The 19126-nt window shown below is 42.7% G+C and overlaps 2 protein-coding genes across 3 annotated transcripts in view; one reads left to right on the top strand and one right to left on the bottom strand.

The window, feature by feature from the left end:
* Nucleotides 1–10190, top strand: part of B3GNTL1 (UDP-GlcNAc:betaGal beta-1,3-N-acetylglucosaminyltransferase like 1) — a 1507642-nt gene extending 1497452 nt beyond the window's left edge. For both annotated transcript variants that reach the window (XM_053710298.1, XM_053710307.1), the window contains one exon: nt 9926–10190. The gene's annotated coding sequence lies outside the window, so the exon portion shown is untranslated. The remainder of the gene's footprint in view (nt 1–9925) is intronic.
* Nucleotides 10191–10243: 53 nt separating this feature from the next.
* The window catches only part of TBCD (tubulin folding cofactor D), a 1563032-nt gene continuing 1554149 nt past the window's right edge, over nt 10244–19126 (bottom strand). The window contains exon 41 of the mRNA XM_053710319.1: nt 10244–10460. Within this exon, the coding sequence (XP_053566294.1) occupies nt 10443–10460 (18 nt within the window). The 3' untranslated portion in view covers nt 10244–10442. The remainder of the gene's footprint in view (nt 10461–19126) is intronic.

The following is a 19126-nucleotide window of genomic DNA, read 5'->3' on the forward strand; positions in this document are numbered from 1 at the left end:
CTGGCAACTTTAACCTTATGTCAAGAAAAACCACACTCCTCACACCAGTGCAGGTAAGTCAGCCACACCTTTATGGTTGATGTGTCGAGTCACTGGCTTACGAGCCTGAATCAAAGTGTTGATGACACTCTCAAAGAAACCTCTCTTAGCTAAGACTAAGCATTCAATCTCCACACAGTCAACCTCAGAGAATCTAGAGTTTGATGTAGAAATGGACCCTATAGCAGCAGGTGCCTGCGACAGGGTAACTTCCACAGAGGAGATGATGACATCCCTACCAGATCCGCAAACAAGTCCCTTGCGGCCAGGATTGAGCAATTAGAATCACAGAGGCTTTCTCCTGCTTGATGCAGCCCACCACATGAGGAATAAAAGGTAATGGAGAAAACAGATATGATTCTGAACCTCCAAGAAACCGCTAGAGCATCTATTATTTCTGCTTGAGGATCCCTAGATCTCGACCCGTACCTGGGTAGTTTGGCTTTAGACAAGAGACCATGAGGTCTATCTCTGGCGTCCCCCATCTGCAGCATATTTCTGCAAATACCTCGGCGTGGAGAGACCATTCCCCCGGGTGAAAGGATTGCCTGCTGAGGAAGTCTGCTTCCCAGTTGTCCACACCCGGAATGTGGATTGCTGACAGCATACAATTGTGGGCCTCCGCCCATTCTAGACTTTGAGATACTTTTCTCATCGCTAAGGAACTTCTTGTTTCTCCCTGATGGTTGATGTAGGTTACCAAAGTTATATTTTCTGATTGGAAACTGATAAACTGGGATGAACCCAGAAGGGGTCAAGCATTCAGAGCATTGAAGATTGCCCGGAGTTCCAAGATATTGATCGAAGAGAGGAGTCCTCCTGAGTCCACAGCAGTGACGTGCAGTGAGGTCAGAGGCTGGTGAGGCAGTGGCTAGGATACGCCTTCATTCTTTAGATATCCTTTGTTGAAGAAATAGCAATGCACATGGGTGAGCCAATCACATGAGGTATCTATGTGCAGCCACCAATCAGCAGCTACTGAGCATATTTAGATATGATTTTCAACAAAGGATATCAAAAGAATAAAGAAAATTAGATATTAGATGTAAATTGGAAAGTTATTTAAATTTGCATATGGGTTTCATGTCCCTTTAAATGGTGTCTTGGAAAACTGGTCAACTTAGTAAACATCTGATTTTAGTCTAAAAGGATTGTAACAGAAACTCTTGCCAGATAACACAATGCTTGCTCTGATTATGAGATCTAGAAATCCATGCCCATTAAAATATGTTTAAAACATAATTTTTACTTTAATGCTGCAAATTATGCTTATAGTTTCTTTCATTATTCAGTAAATATAAAAATGTCTTGATCCAGTGGCGGCTGGTGAAATTAAAAGATGGTGGGGCGCTTGACCCCACCCCTTTAAATAAAGCCACACCATCAGATGGCACTACCAATTCATTAATTAAATAAATAAAAGGTAGACAGAAACACAGAAAAGCATTCGGGGGGAAAGGGACACAGAGGGTTAGAGAGAAAGAGAGAGAGAGAGAGACACAATCTCACACAGAGGGTTAGAGAGAGAGAGAGAGACACAATCACACACAGAGGGTTAGAGAGAGAGAAAGAGAGACACAATCACACACAGAGGGTTAAAGAAAGAGAGAGAGACACAATCACACACAGAGGGTTAGAGAGAGAGAAATAAAGAGAGAGTGAGAGACACAATCACACACAGAGGGTTAGAGAGAAAGAGAGACACAATCACATACAGAGGGTTAAAGAAAGAGAGACACAATCACACACAGAGGGTTAGAGAGAGAAATAAAGAGAGAGTGAGAGACACAATCACACACAGAGGGTTAGAGAGAAAGAGAGACACAATCACATACAGAGGGTTAGAGAAAGAGAGACACAATCACACAGAGGGTTAGAGAGAGAGAGAAATAGAGAGAGACACAATCATACACAGAGGGTTAGAGAGAAAGAGAAAGATAGAGACACAATCTCGCACAGAGGGTTAGAAAGAAAGAGACAATCCTACACAGAGGGTTAGAGAGAGAGAGACACACACACAATCACACACAGAGGGTTAGAGAGAGAGAAAGAGACACAATCACACAGAGGGTTAGAGAGAGAGAGAGACACAATCACACACAGAGGGTTAGAGAGAAAGAGAGAGACACACAATCACACACAGAGGGTTAGAGAGAGAAAGAGAGAGAGACACAATCACACACAGAGGGTTAGAAAGAGAGAGAGAGACACAATCACACACAGAGGGTTAGATAGAGAGAAAGAGAGACACAATCATACACAGAGGGTTAGAGAGAGAGACACAATCACAAACAGAGGGTGAGAGAGACACACAAGCACACACAGGGTGAGAGAGAAAGAGAGACACAATCACACACAGAGGGTTAGAGAGAGAGAAAGAGAGAGGGAGAGACACAATCACACACAGAGGGTGAGAGAGAAAGAGAGAGACACAATCACACACAGAGGGTTAGAGAGAGAAAGAGAGAGAGACACAATCATACACAAAAGGTTAGAGAGAGAGAGACACAATCACACACAGAGGGTTAGAGAGAGAAAGAGAGAGAGACACACAATCATACACAGAAGGTTAGAGAGAGAGAGACACAATCACACACAGAGGGTTAGAGAGAGAGAAAGAGACACAATCACACAGAGGGTTAGAGAGAGAGAGAGACACACAATCACACACAGAGGGTTAGAGAGAAAGAGAGAGACACACAATCACACACAGAGGGTTAGAGAGAGAAAGAGAGAGACACAATCACACACAGAGGGTTAGAAAGAGAGAGAGAGACACAATCACACAGAGGGTTAGAGAGAGAGAAAGAGAGACACAATCATACACAGAGGGTTAGAGAGAGAGACACAATCACAAACAGAGGGTGAGAGAGACACACAAGCACACACAGGGTGAGAGAGAAAGAGAGACACAATCACACACAGAGGGTTAGAGAGAGAGAAAGAGAGAGAGAGAGAGACACAATCACACACAGAGGGTGAGAGAGAAAGAGAGAGACACAATCACACACAGAGGGTTAGAGAGAGAAAGAGAGAGAGACACAATCATACACAAAAGGTTAGAGAGAGAGAGACACAATCACACACAGAGGGTTAGAGAGAGAGACACAATCACACCCAGAGGGTTAGAGAGAGAAAGAGAGAGAGAGAGACACAATCACACACAGAGGGTTAGAGAGAGAGAAAGCGACACAATCATACACAGAGGGTTAGAGAGAGAGAGATAGACACAATCACACACAGAGGGTTAGAGAGAGAGAGCGAGACACAATCACACACAGAGGGTTAGAGAGAGAGAGAGAGACACAAGCACACACAGAGGGTGAGAGAGAAAGAGAGACACAATCACACACAGAGGGTTAGAGAGAGAGAAAGAGACACAATCATACACAGAGGGTTAGAGAGAGAGAGAGACACAATCACACACAGAGGGTGAGAGAGAAAGAGAGAGACACCATCACACACAGAGGGTGAGAGAGAGAGAGAGAGAGAGAGAGACACAAGCACACACAGAGGGTGAGAGAGAAAGAGAGACACAATCACACACAGAGGGTTAGAGAGAAAGAGAGAGACACAATCACACACAGAGGGTTAGAGAGAGAAAGAGAGAGACACACAATCATACACAGAAGGTTAGAGAGAGAGAGAGAGAGAGAGAGACACAATCACAATCACACACAGAGGGTTAGAGAGAGAGACACAATCACACACAGAGGGTTAGAGAGAGAGACACAATCACACACAGAGGGTTAGAGAGAGAGAGACAATCACACACAGAGGGTTAGAGAGACCCATAAGGGATGAGAGTCAGATGGGGAGGAAGAGAGACAGAGAAAGAGACCATGGGGAGAACAACACATAAGGAGAGAGATGGATAGATAGAGAGACACACACACACACACACAGCAGAGCTACAGAGAGTTCATAAAGTGAGACTATACATTAGTGTGAAGTACAGAGGCAAGCTGCTAAGTTAGTTGGTGTAAAATTTGAGTAAACAAAATACAAAAACGATCCTTTGCTGTAAAAGAGTAAAAAATCACTAAACCACATTCATCAAATTATCATTTACACTAACAGAAACCCTTTCAGTAAAATCTTACTTTAATAAGATGTGGCTGAAACACTGCTCTCTCTGCCTCTCTTCCTGCTCAGTAAGGATTCAGGAAGTGACAGTGGCACATTCCACTGCACTTAGAGGGGAAGAACAGAACCCTCTTTTTCACTTTAGCAAAGCTAGCAGGTTCACAGGACAGCAACAAAATATATGAAAGTTGTTTTTCCGTTTTTGTTTTGTTTTATATGATTTAACATCCAGCCCCAACCCTATTTTCCACTTACTAATGCCTCTCGCTGGATTGGTTCAGCCCAAACAGGACTGCCTCAAATAAGCAGTTAATGGGCCATGCAATGATCTTAACCACTTGCATCCAGTAGGTGGCGCAGCATGTTGTGTAATGGTGGGCAGACCTGCTTGTGCAGGGGTGACTCTCCAGAGGTTTTGGAACTACATTTCCCATGATGCTCAGCTAGATAAAATACTGGCTGAGCATCATGGGAAATGTAGTTCCAAAACCTCTGGAGAGCAAAGTTTGGACACCCCTGTGCTTGTGCCTCTCCATTGCACAACATATAGCTGTGAGGGGAAAAAAATGCTGGGGAAAAGAAATTACAATTTATTTTTTTAAAGACAATAAAAAAAAATATATTTTTGCCCATATGAGAGGTGAAGCACTGCCTCACCTGCCTCTAGTGACTGCACATCACTGACACAGAGGGTTAGAGAGAGAGAGCGAGACACAATCACACACAGAGGGTTAGAGAGAAAGAGAGAGACACACAATCACACACAGAGGGTTAGAGAGAGAAAGAGAGAGAGACACAATCACACACAGAGGGTTAGAAAGAGAGAGAGAGACACAATCACACACAGAGGGTTAGAGAGAGAGAAAGAGAGACACAATCATACACAGAGGGTTAGAGAGAGAGACACAATCACAAACAGAGGGTGAGAGAGACACACAAGCACACACAGGGTGAGAGAGAAAGAGAGACACAATCACACACAGAGGGTTAGAGAGAGAGAAAGAGAGAGAGAGAGAGAGACAATCACACACAGAGGGTGAGAGAGAAAGAGAGAGACACAATCACACACAGAGGGTTAGAGAGAGAAAGAGAGAGAGACACAATCATACACAAAAGGTTAGAGAGAGAGAGACACAATCACACACAGAGGGTTAGAGAGAGAGACACAATCACACCCAGAGGGTTAGAGAGAGAAAGAGAGAGAGAGACACAATCACACACAGAGGGTTAGAGAGAGAGAAAGCGACACAATCATACACAGAGGGTTAGAGAGAGAGAGATAGACACAATCACACACAGAGGGTTAGAGAGAGAGAGCGAGACACAATCACACACAGAGGGTTAGAGAGAGAGAGAGAGACACAAGCACACACAGAGGGTGAGAGAGAAAGAGAGACACAATCACACACAGAGGGTTAGAGAGAGAGAAAGAGACACAATCATACACAGAGGGTTAGAGAGAGAGAGAGACACAATCACACACAGAGGGTGAGAGAGAAAGAGAGAGACACCATCACACACAGAGGGTTAGAGAGAGAGAGAGAGACACAAGCACACACAGAGGGTGAGAGAGAAAGAGAGACACAATCACACACAGAGGGTTAGAGAGAAAGAGAGAGACACAATCACACACAGAGGGTTAGAGAGAGAAAGAGAGAGACACACAATCATACACAGAAGGTTAGAGAGAGAGAGAGAGAGAGAGAGAGAGAGAGACACAATCACAATCACACACAGAGGGTTAGAGAGAGAAACACAATCACACACAGAGGGTTAGAGAGAGAGACACAATCACACACAGAGGGTTAGAGAGACCCATAAGGGATGAGAGTCAGATGGGGAGGAAGAGAGACAGAGAAAGAGACCATGGGGAGAACAACACATAAGGAGAGAGATGGATAGATAGAGAGACACACACACACACACAGCAGAGCTACAGAGAGTTCATAAAGTGAGACTATACATTAGTGTGAAGTACAGAGGCAAGCTGCTAAGTTAGTTGGTGTAAAATTTGAGTAAACAAAATACAAAAACGATCCTTTGCTGTAAAAGAGTAAAAAATCACTAAACCACATTCATCAAATTATCATTTACACTAACAGAAACCCTTTCAGTAAAATCTTACTTTAATAAGATGTGGCTGAAACACTGCTCTCTCTGCCTCTCTTCCTGCTCAGTAAGGATTCAGGAAGTGACAGTGGCACATTCCACTGCACTTAGAGGGGAAGAACAGAACTCTCTTTTTCACTTTAGCAAAGCTAGCAGGTTCACAGGACAGCAACAAAATATATGAAAGTTGTTTTTCCGTTTTTGTTTTGTTTTATATGATTTAACATCCAGCCCCAACCCTATTTTCCACTTACTAATGCCTCTCGCTGGATTGGTTCAGCCCAAACAGGACTGCCTCAAATAAGCAGTTAATGGGCCATGCAATGATCTTAACCACTTGCATCCAGTAGGTGGCGCAGCATGTTGTGTAATGGTGGGCAGACCTGCTTGTGCAGGGGTGACTCTCCAGAGGTTTTGGAACTACATTTCCCATGATGCTCAGCTAGATAAAATACTGGCTGAGCATCATGGGAAATGTAGTTCCAAAACCTCTGGAGAGCAAAGTTTGGACACCCCTGTGCTTGTGCCTCTCCATTGCACAACATATAGCTGTGAGGGAAAAAAAAATGCTGGGGAAAAGAAATTACAATTTATTTTTTTAAAGACAATAAAAAAATATATATTTTTGCCCATATGAGAGGTGAAGCACTGCCTCACCTGCCTCTAGTGACTGCACATCACTGGTCCACAGCCCTTGTGCCATCCTGGCACCCCAAACGGCTCCCCAGTGGGTAGACTTACATCCGTAGTCACAATCTCCCAGGACTGTCTCGAAGCACATGCCTTGCAACAGGTGATCTTGACAGAGCCACCAAGAGAGAGAATCTCTCTACAGGCTGTCCTTTACTATCTGTTGGGACAGATCGGAATGGTCACCGTTCCATTGTCTCAGCATCCATAGCTGTAAGGGTCTGAGATTGAATCTGGCAAAGAGAATGATGCAAACAAGACACCAGGAGTCCAATCATCTCAATGCACTGGGCCACCGATGGTCTCAAGGAGGCTTGGAGGGCAAAGCATGCTGGTGTTAGCTTGCAATGTCTCTGATCTGTTAGAATGATCTTCGTGGATATAGAGTCTATCACTGTACCCAGGAAATTCACCCTGGTATTTGGAATAAGATAACTCTTTTCCAAGTTTATCTTCCATCCATGTGATCGAAAAAGACTGAGAAGGAATTCTGAGTGCTCCCTTGCTAGAAGGAAAGATGGTGCTTGTACCAAGATATCGTCCAGGTAAGGTGCTACTGCAATACCTCTTGTTCTGGCAACCGCTAGAAGAGCAACCAGAATCTTTGTAAATATTGTTGGAGCAGTAGCTAAGCCAAACAGAAGTTTCTGACACTTCTCTGCCATCCTCCTCTAGTGACGAAAAGGTCAAAGAATGACTGGGAGGATAGGGGAAGTGAGAGGGATATTTAAGCCTTTGGCTGGGGTGTCTTTGCCTCCTCCTGGTGGCCAGGTGTTGTATTTTCCAAAAGTAAGGAATGAAGTTGTGGACTCTCCCTGCCTTATGGAAAGAAACAGATACATTATAATATGATCTCTTTAACTCACAGAGCCACACACAACTGCTACTCTATTCATCATGGGATCATACAATCTGCCCATCAACTCTATCCTCTCTGTATTACACTAGCCCCTGTGCCTCTTCACAACACTGGCACTTTCCATTGACCTTATAACCCACACTCATTGTTTAAAAGTCCGCTCCTGGACCATTCCTTGTGTAATGGCTGTTTAAAGACACATTTGCTTCTTGTTCCTGCCCACTCTTACAGCAGTCTGGCATCTGCCCTCTGCTACCTTTGGCACTTACCCACCAGGATCTTGTATTTGTTTGTAATGGCTCATTACTGCTTCTCAGTTATTCTGCTGGGTACTTTAAGGGAGTGGTCTTTGGCCCTGTGTTCTTTGTCTGTCTATGTTTTTCTACGTCAATTATAGCAGCCTTCTTGAGTTTTAGTAGTTTAGTAGTGCTAACACATCTAGCATCTGCCCTAGGATAAACTCATGTCACTATTTGTGCAGAATAATAATGTGAACTGCAAATGAACATCTCTACAGAATGAGTTCTTTCAAGCAAGGCACAACCACACACAATATTTTCATGTTGACCTCATGAATCCATCCACCCCTTATCATCTGCTTACCAACTCTACCAGTCTACCCCTGCACTTATCATGCTCCAGTAATATAGTTCAATCCCCTATAAGGCCTATTTATCAAATGTCTGTCGGACCTGATCCGACAGTGCGGATCAGGTTCCACAGACATCGCTGAATGCGGAGAGCAATACGCTCTCCGTATTCAGCATTGCACCAGCAGCTCTTGTGAGCCGCTGGTGCAACGCCGCCCCCTGCGCAGGGGGGTGTCAATAAACCCGATCGTACTCGATCGGGTTGAATTGTGGCGATCTCCGTCCGCCTGCTCAGACCAGACGGACAGGGTTATGAGCTCCATAACTTGCGTTTCTGGCGAGTCTGAAGACTCGCCAAAAACACGGGCCCTTAAGCTCCGTTCGGCGCTTAATAAATGGGCCTCTGTGTGTCTACTTTTGTCTCCAAATACACTCAAACCTCTTTTCTACGATCTTAACATTTCCTCCCCTTCGCCTCATCTGTTTAGGCCGCAGGACTTTTCTCTAGTTGCACATTTTCTATCTAACGCGTGCACTTTAATGAAGGTACTAAAGTAACCAATAAGCCAACCTTGTTATGTTTTAGCCTCTCCTGTGTCTCTTATTAACCTTTGTCCATAAGAACTATTTGGTAAATTTATGGTTTAACACAAGAAAGAGAAATGGTTTATGGGTTTATCAGGTGACTTTACACATGACTGGCTCCTCAGCCTATCACAGGACAGATCTATAATTTGGGGTGTTTTAAAGTGCATGTCAAGTTTGATGAATCAGTGCCCGGTTTTTAAAAACCCTATTAAAAACAGGGGCACTTTCATTCATAAAACTTTACATTTTACTTGTTTTGTTAAAATACTTATGAAAGCCACTCCAGTGATTCCCCCTCCTGCCGCTCATCACTTCATACGTCAGCAATGACGTATGCGGCATCCTCCAATCACGGCTTCCCCCCCAGGGGAATCATTGTCTGAGGCAACGCCGTGATTACAGCAAGCCAGATTCATCATTTTTGACATATGAAGAGGCTTGCGACGGGCGGGGAAGCGCTGGAGCGGCTTTCAAGATAAAAAGCTAAGTATTTTAACAAAACGAGTGAAATGTAAAGTTTGATGAATGAAAGTGCCCCTGTTTTTAAAAACCGGGCACTGATTCTTTAAAGTTGACATTCACTTTAAGGGGATATTTTGTATAGATCTGAAAACACATCATTTGGTTTGGTGAAGATGTATTTTTAAGGCACATGAAGCTGCAATATAAAATGTTTAACTGCGTGTAGTAAAATATACTTTTATTATTATTTCTCGCCCTTTTCACCTGCATAACCTACTGTATTTCACACGGTTTACTGGGTCTAGTATCTAATACATATCTGTCCCTAACTGGCTTTGCGAAGGAGATTAGATAAAGGAAAACGTGTTAGCGCTCATTCATTAATTATATTAATTAGTGTAACCATCCAATATAACAAAAGAGAACCTCTGTGTATTCTCAAGCTAATCTTTGCTTTGAGTACATCATTTATATACGGTTTAATGTATGTGTTTTCTTTTAGCTGTAATGTCAGAACATGAGGGCACAATAGCGGAAGAGGCTGCTGGCGCACTTGGGAGGACACACTGCACGTGCATACGTATACAAGAGACTGGCAAACAAGAACAGACTGGCTTCTCTCAGGGGGATTACATTAAAGACTTTGTAGTTTTATACATAATCCTGATAAGGTTAACAGTTTCACTGCCAGATTACACCATAATGTTGTGATTCCATAAATATGATGCACAGCACGTGCGAGTAAATAAAACAACATGTTCCAGTCATATTAGAGCTTTTGTGAAATGCATCCACCTGCCCCAGCACTGTGACACGAGCATACAAGAAACACATTTATTTCAGACTGGTGACAAGTTAAAGGCAAGTAATTCTAAATAATATTTCATGCTAGCATGCTGACCCCTGCTGGTCTCTGCAAGGTCCTACATTTAGTGCACATTGCTGTTGTGTTTCAGGCAGCAAACGGGTTATTGATTTCTTCCCACAGATGCGGAGTAGTGCTGGAGATTGTGTCACCTTTAATTAGTGTTTGCAACCTGCAAAAGATAATACAAATGACAATGTTTACAGGTACAGCTGAGCATTGTGCATTTTACATAACATGACTCCTATAGAGCTTATCAGGTCACATTTGCACTAGCCTGAACCTATGAATGTCACACGCAGTCTCAGTAATGTCAGATAAAATACACAGAGTCTGACAGCAGCTAATTAGCCCAACCCAGTGCACCTGCAGAGTGTGTGTGCGGGATTAGCAGTGTAATCGCTGTAATTACAGTACAGAGGCGCATATAAGCGCATTATATGTTTAATCTCTACGTACTGGGTGTAAATCTGGGAAGGGTACTTTAACCATTTCAGACTGCTGCTTGTTCTTTAATATGGAGAGAGCTTAGCACTAAGGGGTCTCTCCTGCATCATTAGTATCCTTTAGTGAATCAGCTACATACAATAAACAGGAACTTGTAAAGCAGGAGAGACCAGTAAGGAAATATGTCCCTATCTGTTTTATTTCGATTTTATAATCTGCTATAAATTAGCGCTGCAGAATCTGTTGGCGCTCTACAAATAACCGATAATAATTCACTAAGGGTCTCTCCAACCAAGGGATCTGAAATAATAATACCTGACGGCTCTGAGACAGAACCTGACAAAAACCTAGAAACTGTTTTATGTTCAGGTGCAAACAAAAAGCAAGTAAGGGGGGGTGGCAAATAACAGATTTAGCACCTGATTTTCCCACTGTCTGTCTGAGCACCATGATTCTTCTATATTAGAAAAAATTGCCCATCCATCCGCATGATGAATAACATCCAGACATCACCGCTGTCTTCTTTCTACGCTATAATAATACCTGGTGCTGACCTACTAATCTCACACCACAATGTGCAATACCTGGTGCTGACCTACTAATATCACACCACAATGTGCAATACCTGGTGCTGACCTACTAATCTCACATCACAATGTGCAATACCTGGTGCTGACCTACTAATCTCACATCACAATGTGCAATACCTGGTGCTGACCTACTAATCTCACACCACAATGTGCAATACCTGGTGCTGACCTACTAATCTCACACCACAATGTGCAATACCTGGTGCTGACCTACTAATCTCACACCACACTGTGCAATACCTGGTGCTGACCTACTAATATCACACCACAATGTGCAATACCTGGTGCTGACCTACTAATCTCACATCACAATGTGCAATACCTGGTGCTGACCTACTAATCTCACACCACAATGTGCAATACCTGGTGCTGACCTACTAATCTCACACCACAATGTGCAATACCTGGTGCTGACCTACTAATCTCACACCACACTGTGCAATACCTGGTGCTGACCTACTAATCTCACACCACAATGTGCAATACATGTTGCTGACCTACTAATCTCACACCACAATGTGCAATACCTGGTGCTGACCTACTAATCTCACACCACAATGTGCAATACCTGGTGCTGACCTACTAATCTCACACCACAATGTGCAATACCTGGTGCTGACCTACTAATATCACACCACAATGTGCAATACCTGGTGCTGACCTACTAATCTCACACCACAATGTGCAATACCTGGTGCTGACCTACTAATCTCACATCACAATGTGCAATACCTGGTGCTGACCTACTAATCTCACACCACAATGTGCAATACCTGGTGCTGACCTACTAATCTCACACCACAATGTGCAATACATGTTGCTGACCTACTAATCTCACACCACAATGTGCAATACCTGGTGCTGACCTACTAATCTCACACCACAATGTGCAATACCTGGTGCTGACCTACTAATCTCACACCACAATGTGCAATACCTGGTGCTGACCTACTAATCTCACACCACAATGTGCAATACCTGGTGCTGACCTACTAATCTCACACCACACTGTGCAATACCTGGTGCTGACCTACTAATCTCACACCACAATGTGCAATACATGTTGCTGACCTACTAATCTCACACCACAATGTGCAATACCTGGTGCTGACCTACTAATCTCACACCACAATGTGCAATACCTGGTGCTAACCTACTAATCTCACACCACAATGTGCAATACCTGGTGCTGACCTACTAATCTCACACCACAATGTACAATACCTGGTGCTGACCTACTAATCTCACACCACAATGTACAATACCTGGTGCTGACCTACTAATCTCACACCACAATGTGCAATACCTGGTGCTGACCTACTAATCTCACACCACAATGTGCAATACCTGGTGCTGACCTACTAATCTCACATCACAATGTGCAATACCTGGTGCTGACCTACTAATCTCACACCACAATGTACAATACCTGGTGCTAACCTACTAATCTCACACCACAATGTGCAATACCTGGTGCTGACCTACTAATCTCACACCACAATGTGCAATACCTGGTGCTGACCTACTAATCTCACACCACAATGTGCAATACCTGGTGCTGACCTACTAATATCACACCACAATGTGCAATACCTGGTGCTGACCTACTAATCTCACACCACAATGTGCAATACCTGGTGCTGACCTACTAATCTCACACCACAATGTGCAATACCTGGTGCTGACCTACTAATCTCACATCACAATGTGCAATACCTGGTGCTGACCTACTAATCTCACACCACAATGTACAATACCTGGTGCTAACCTACTAATCTCACACCACAATGTGCAATACCTGGTGCTGACCTACTAATCTCACACCACAATGTACAATACCCAAATAACATAATTTATGTAAGAACTTACCTGATAAATTCATTTCTTTCATATTAGCAAGAGTCCATGAGCTAGTGACGTATGGGATATACATTCCTACCAGGAGGGGCAAAGTTTCCCAAACCTTAAAATGCCTATAAATACACCCCTCACCACACCCACAATTCAGTTTAACGAATAGCCAAGAAGTGGGGTGATAAGAAAAAAGTGCGAAAGCATCAAACAAGGAATTGGAATAATTGTGCTTTATACAAAAAAATCATAACCACCACAAAAAAGGGCGGGCCTCATGGACTCTTGCTAATATGAAAGAAATGAATTTATCAGGTAAGTTCTTACATAAATTATGTTTTATTTCATGTAATTAGCAAGAGTCCATGAGCTAGTGACGTATGGGATAATGACTACCCAAGATGTGGATCTTTCCACGCAAGAGTCACTAGAGAGGGAGGGATAAAATAAAGACAGCCAATTCCTGCTGAAAATAATCCACACCCAAAATAAAGTTTAACCCCTTAACGACTGAGGACGTGCAGGGTACGTCCTCAGAAAAAAGGCAGTTAACGCCTGAGAACGTACCCTGCACGTCCTCAGTGTGGAAAGCAGCTGGAAGCGATCCTGATCACTTCCAGCTGTTTTCCGGTTATTGCAGGATGCCTCGATATTGAGGCATCCTGCAATAACATTTTTTACCCCTCCGGTGCAGAGAGAGCCACTCTGTGGCCCTCTCTGCACCGGGCATCGATGGCCGCATTCGTTGGTGGGTGGGAGCTGAAGTGGGAGGTGGGTGGGTGGCCATCGATGGCTTCTTGGTAAAAGAGGGGGGCGGGATCGGGGGCGGTATCGCCGGGGGCGCGCACGCGTGCACGGGGGGTGGTGGGCGGGCGCGTGCACGGGGAGGGAGCGGGTGGGAACCACTTACACTACAGAAAGGTTTTTTTTATTATGGGGAAAAAGGAGGGATAAAATCCCTGATTAAAGTAATCTAAGGGATCTGGGAGGGGGGGGGATTAGTCTTGGGGGGGGGGGGGGGGAAGCTACACTGCAGAAAAAACAAAAATAAAAAAAAATAGACATTTTTACATGCAAACTGGGTACTGGCAGACAGCTGCCAGTACCCAAGATGGCCCCCAATAAGGCAGAGGGGGAGGGTTAGAGAGCTGTATTGGGGGGATCAGGGAGGTTGGGGGCTAAGGGGGGAATCTTACACAGCAGCATATGTAAATATGCTATATATAAAAAAAGGATACCTTATATTTTAGTACTGGCAGACTTTCTGCCAGTACTTAAGATGGCGGGGACAATTTTTGGGGTGGGGGAGGAAAGAGAGCTCTTTGGGAGGGATCAGGGGGTCTGATGTGTCAGGTGGGAAGCTGATCTCTACACTAAAGCTAAAATTAACCCTGCAAACTCCATACAAGCTACCTAATTAACCCCTTCATTGCTGGGCATAATTCACGTGTTGTGCGCAGTGGCATTTAGCGGCCTTCTAATTACCAAAAAGCAACACCAAATCCATATATGTCTGCTATTTTTGAACAAAGGAGACCCCAGAGAAGCATTTACAACCATTTGTGCCATAATTGCACAAAATGTTTGTAAATGATTTCAGTGAGAAATCTAAAATTTTGAAAAATTTAACGTTTTTCTTTATTTGATCGCATTTGGCGGTGAAATGGTGGCATGAAATATACCAAAATGGGCGTAGATCAATACTTTGGGTTGTCTACTACACTACACTAAAGCTAAAATTACCCCAAAAAGCTCCCTACATGCTCCCTTATTAACCCCTTCCCTGCTGTGCATAATACACGCATGGTGCGCAGTGGCATTTAGCGGCCTTCTAATTACCAAAAAGCAACGCCAAAGCCATATATGCCTGCTATTTCTGAACAAAGGGGATTCCAGAGAAAAATTTACAACCATTTATGCCATAATTGCACAAGCTGTTTGTAAATAATTTCAGTGAGAATCCTAAAGTTTGTGAAAAAATTTGTGAAAAAGTGAACAATTTTTTTTATTTGATCGCATTTGGTGGTGAAATGGTGGCATGAAATATACCAAAATGGGCCTAGATCAATACTTTGGGATGTCTTCTAAAAAAAAATATATACATGTCAAGGGATATTCAGGTATTCCTGACAGATATCAGGGTTCCAATGTAACTAGCGCTCATTTTGAAAAAAAGTGGTTTGGAAATAGCAAAGTGCTACTTATATTTATTGCCCTATAACTTGCAAAAAAAAGCAAAGAACGTGTAAACATTGGGTATTTCTAAACTCTGGACAAAATTTAGAAATTATTTAGCATGGGTGTTTTTTGGTGGTTGTAGATGTGTAACAGATTTTGGGGGACAAAGTTAGAAAAAGTGTGTTTTTTTCCATTTTTTCCTCATATTTTATATTTTCTTTTATAGTAAATGATAAGATATGATGAAAATAATGGTATCTTTAGAAAGTCCATTTAATGGCGAAAAAAACGGTATATAATATGTGTGGGTACAGTAAAAGAGTAAGAGGAAAATTACAGCTAAACACAAACACTGCAAAAATGTAAAAATAGCCTTGGTCCCAAATGGACAGAAAATGGAAAAGTGCTGTGGTCATTAAGGGGTTAATGAAAAACATAAACAGAAGATTCAAACTGAAACCGCAGCCTGAAGTACTTTTCTACCAAAAACTGCTTCAGAAGAAGAAAACACATCAAAATGGTAGAATTTAGTAAAAGTATGCAAAGAAGACCAAGTTGCTGCTTTGCAAATCTGATCAACCGAAGCTTCATTCCTAAACGCCCAGGAAGTAGAAACTGACCTAGTAGAATGAGCTGTAATCCTTTGAGGCGGAGTTTTACCCGACTCGACATAGGCATGATGAATTAAAGATTTCAACCAAGATGCCAAAGAAATGGCAGAAGCTTTCTGGCCTTTTCTAGAACCGGAAAAGATAACAAATAGACTAGAAGTCTTTCGGAAAGACTTAGTAGCTTCAACATAATATTTCAAAGCTCTAACAACATCCAAAGAATGCAACGATTTCTCCTTAGAATTCTTAGGATTAGGACATAATGAAGGAACCACAATTTCTCTACTAATGTTGTTGGAATTCACAACCTTAGGTAAAAATTCAAAAGAAGTTCGCAACACCGCCTTATCCTGATGAAAAATCAGAAAAGGAGACTCACAAGAAAGAGCAGATAATTCAGAGACTCTTCTGGCAGAAGAGATCGCCAAAAGGAACAAAACTTTCCAAGAAAGTAATTTAATGTCCAATGAATGCATAGGTTCAAACGGAGGAGCTTGAAGAGCCCCCAGAACCAAATTCAAATTCCAAGGAGGAGAAATTGACTTAATGACAGGTTTTATACGAACCAAAGCTTGTACAAAACAATGAATATCAGGAAGATTAGCAATCTTTCTGTGAAAAAGAACAGAAAGAGCAGAGATTTGTCCTTTCAAAGAACTTGCGGATAAACCTTTATCTAAACCATCCTGAAGAAACTGTCAAATTCTCGGAATTCTAAAAGAATGCCAAGAAAAATGATGAGAAAGACACCAAGAAATATAAGTCTTCCAGACTCTATAATATATCTCTCTGGATACAGATTTACGAGCCTGTAACATAGTATTAATCACAGAGTCAGAGAAACCTCTTTGACCAAGAATCAAGCGTTCAATCTCCATACCTTTAAATTTAAGGATTTGAGATCCTGATGGAAAAAAGGACCTTGCGACAGAAGGTCTGGTCTTAGCGGAAGAGTCCACGGATGGCAAGAGGCCATCCGGACAAGATCCGCATACCAAAACCTGTGAAGCCATGCCGGAGCTACCAGCAGAACAAACGAGCATTCCTTCAGAATCTTGGAGATTACTCTTGGAAGAAGAACTAGAGGCGGAAAGATATAGGCAGGATGATACTTCCAAGGAAGTGATAATGCATCCACTGCTTCCGCCTGAGGATCCCGGGATCTGGACAGATACCTGGGAAGTTTCTCGTTTAGATGAGACGCCATCAGATCTATTTCTGGAAGCTCCCACATTTGAACAATCTGAAGAAATACCTCTGGGTGAAGAGACCATTCGCCCGGATGCAACGTTTGGCGACTGAGATAATCCGCTTCCCAATTGTCTATACCTGGGATATGAACCGCAGAGATTAGACAGGAGCTGGATTCCGCCCAAACCAGAATTTGAGATACTTCTTTCATAGCCAGAGGACTGTGAGTCCCTCCTTGATGATTGATGTATGCCACAGTTGTGACATTGTCTGTCTGAAAACAAATGAACGATTCTCTCTTCAGAAGAGGCCAAGACTGAAGAGCTCTGAAAATTGCACGGAGTTCCAAAATATTGATCGGTAATCTCACCTCCTGAGATTTCCAAACTCCTTGTGCCGTCAGAGATCCCCACACAGCTCCCCAACCTGTGAGACTTGCATCTGTTGAAATTACAGTCCAGGTCGGAAGAACAAAAGAAGCCCCCTGAATTAAACGATGGTGATCTGTCCACCACGTTAGAGAGTGTCGTACAATCAGTTTTAAAGATATTAATTGAGATATCTTTGTGTAATCCCTGCACCATTGATTCAGCATACAGAGCTGAAGAGGTTGCATGTGAAAACGAGCAAAGGGGTTCGCGTCCGATGCAGCAGTCATAAGACCTAGAATTTCCATGCATAAGGCTACCGAAGGGAATGATTGTGACTGAAGGTTTCGACAAGCTGAAATCAATTTTAGACGTCTCTTGTCTGTCAAAGACAGAGTCATGGACACTGAATCTATCTGGAAACCCAGAAAGGTTACCCTTGTCTGAGGAATCAATGAACTTTTTAGTGAATTGATCCTCCAACCATGATCTTGAAGAAACAACACAAGTCGATTCGTATGAGATTCTGCTAAATGTAAAGACTGAGCATGTACCAAGATATCGTCCAAATAAGGAAATACCACAATACCCTGTTCTCTGATTACAGACAGAAGGGCACCGAGAACCTTTGTAAAAATTCTTGGAGCTGTAGCTAGGCCAAACGGCAGAGCCACAAACTGGTAATGCTTGTCCAGAAAAGAGAATCTCAGGAACTGATAATGATCTGGATGAATCGGAATATGCAGATATGCATCCTGTAAATCTATTGTGGACATATAATGCCCTTGCTGAACAAAAGGCAAGATAGTCCTTACAGTTACCATTTTGAACGTTGGTATCCTTACATAACGATTCAATATTTTTAGATCCAGAACTGGTCTGAAGGAATTCTCCTTCTTTGGTACAATGAAGAGATTTGAATAAAACCCCATCCCCTGTTCCAGAACTGGAACTGGCATAATTACTCCAGCCAACTCTAGATCTGAAACACATTTCAGAAATGCTTGAGCTTTCACTGGATTTACTGGGACACGGGAAAGAAAAAATCTCTTTGCAGGAGGTCTTATCTTGAAACCAATTCTGTACCCTTCTGAAACAATGTTCTGAATCCAAAGATTGTGAACAGAATTGATCCAAATTTCTTTGAAAAAACGTAACCTGCCCCCTACCAGCTGAGCTGGAATGAGGGCCGCACCTTCATGTGGACTTAGAAGCTGGCTTTGCTTTTCTAGAAGGCTTGGATTTATTCCAGACTGGAGATGGTTTCCAAACTGAAACTGCTCCTGAGGATGAAGGATCAGGCTTTTGTTCTTTGTTGAAACGAAAAGAACGAAAACGATTATTAGCCCTGTTTTTACCCTTAGATTTTTTATCCTGTGGTAAAAAAGTTCCTTTCCCACCAGTAACAGTTGAGATAATAGAATCCAACTGAGAACCAAATAATTTGTTACCCTGGAAAGAAATGGAAAGTAGAGTTGATTTAGAAGACATATCAGCATTCCAAGTTTTAAGCCATAAAGCTCTTCTAGCTAAAATAGCTAGAGACATAAACCTGACATCAACTCTGATAATATCAAAAATGGCATCACAGATAAAATTATT

This window comes from Bombina bombina, chromosome 1 (assembly GCF_027579735.1).
Source record: "Bombina bombina isolate aBomBom1 chromosome 1, aBomBom1.pri, whole genome shotgun sequence".
Lineage (NCBI taxonomy): Eukaryota > Metazoa > Chordata > Amphibia > Anura > Bombinatoridae > Bombina > Bombina bombina.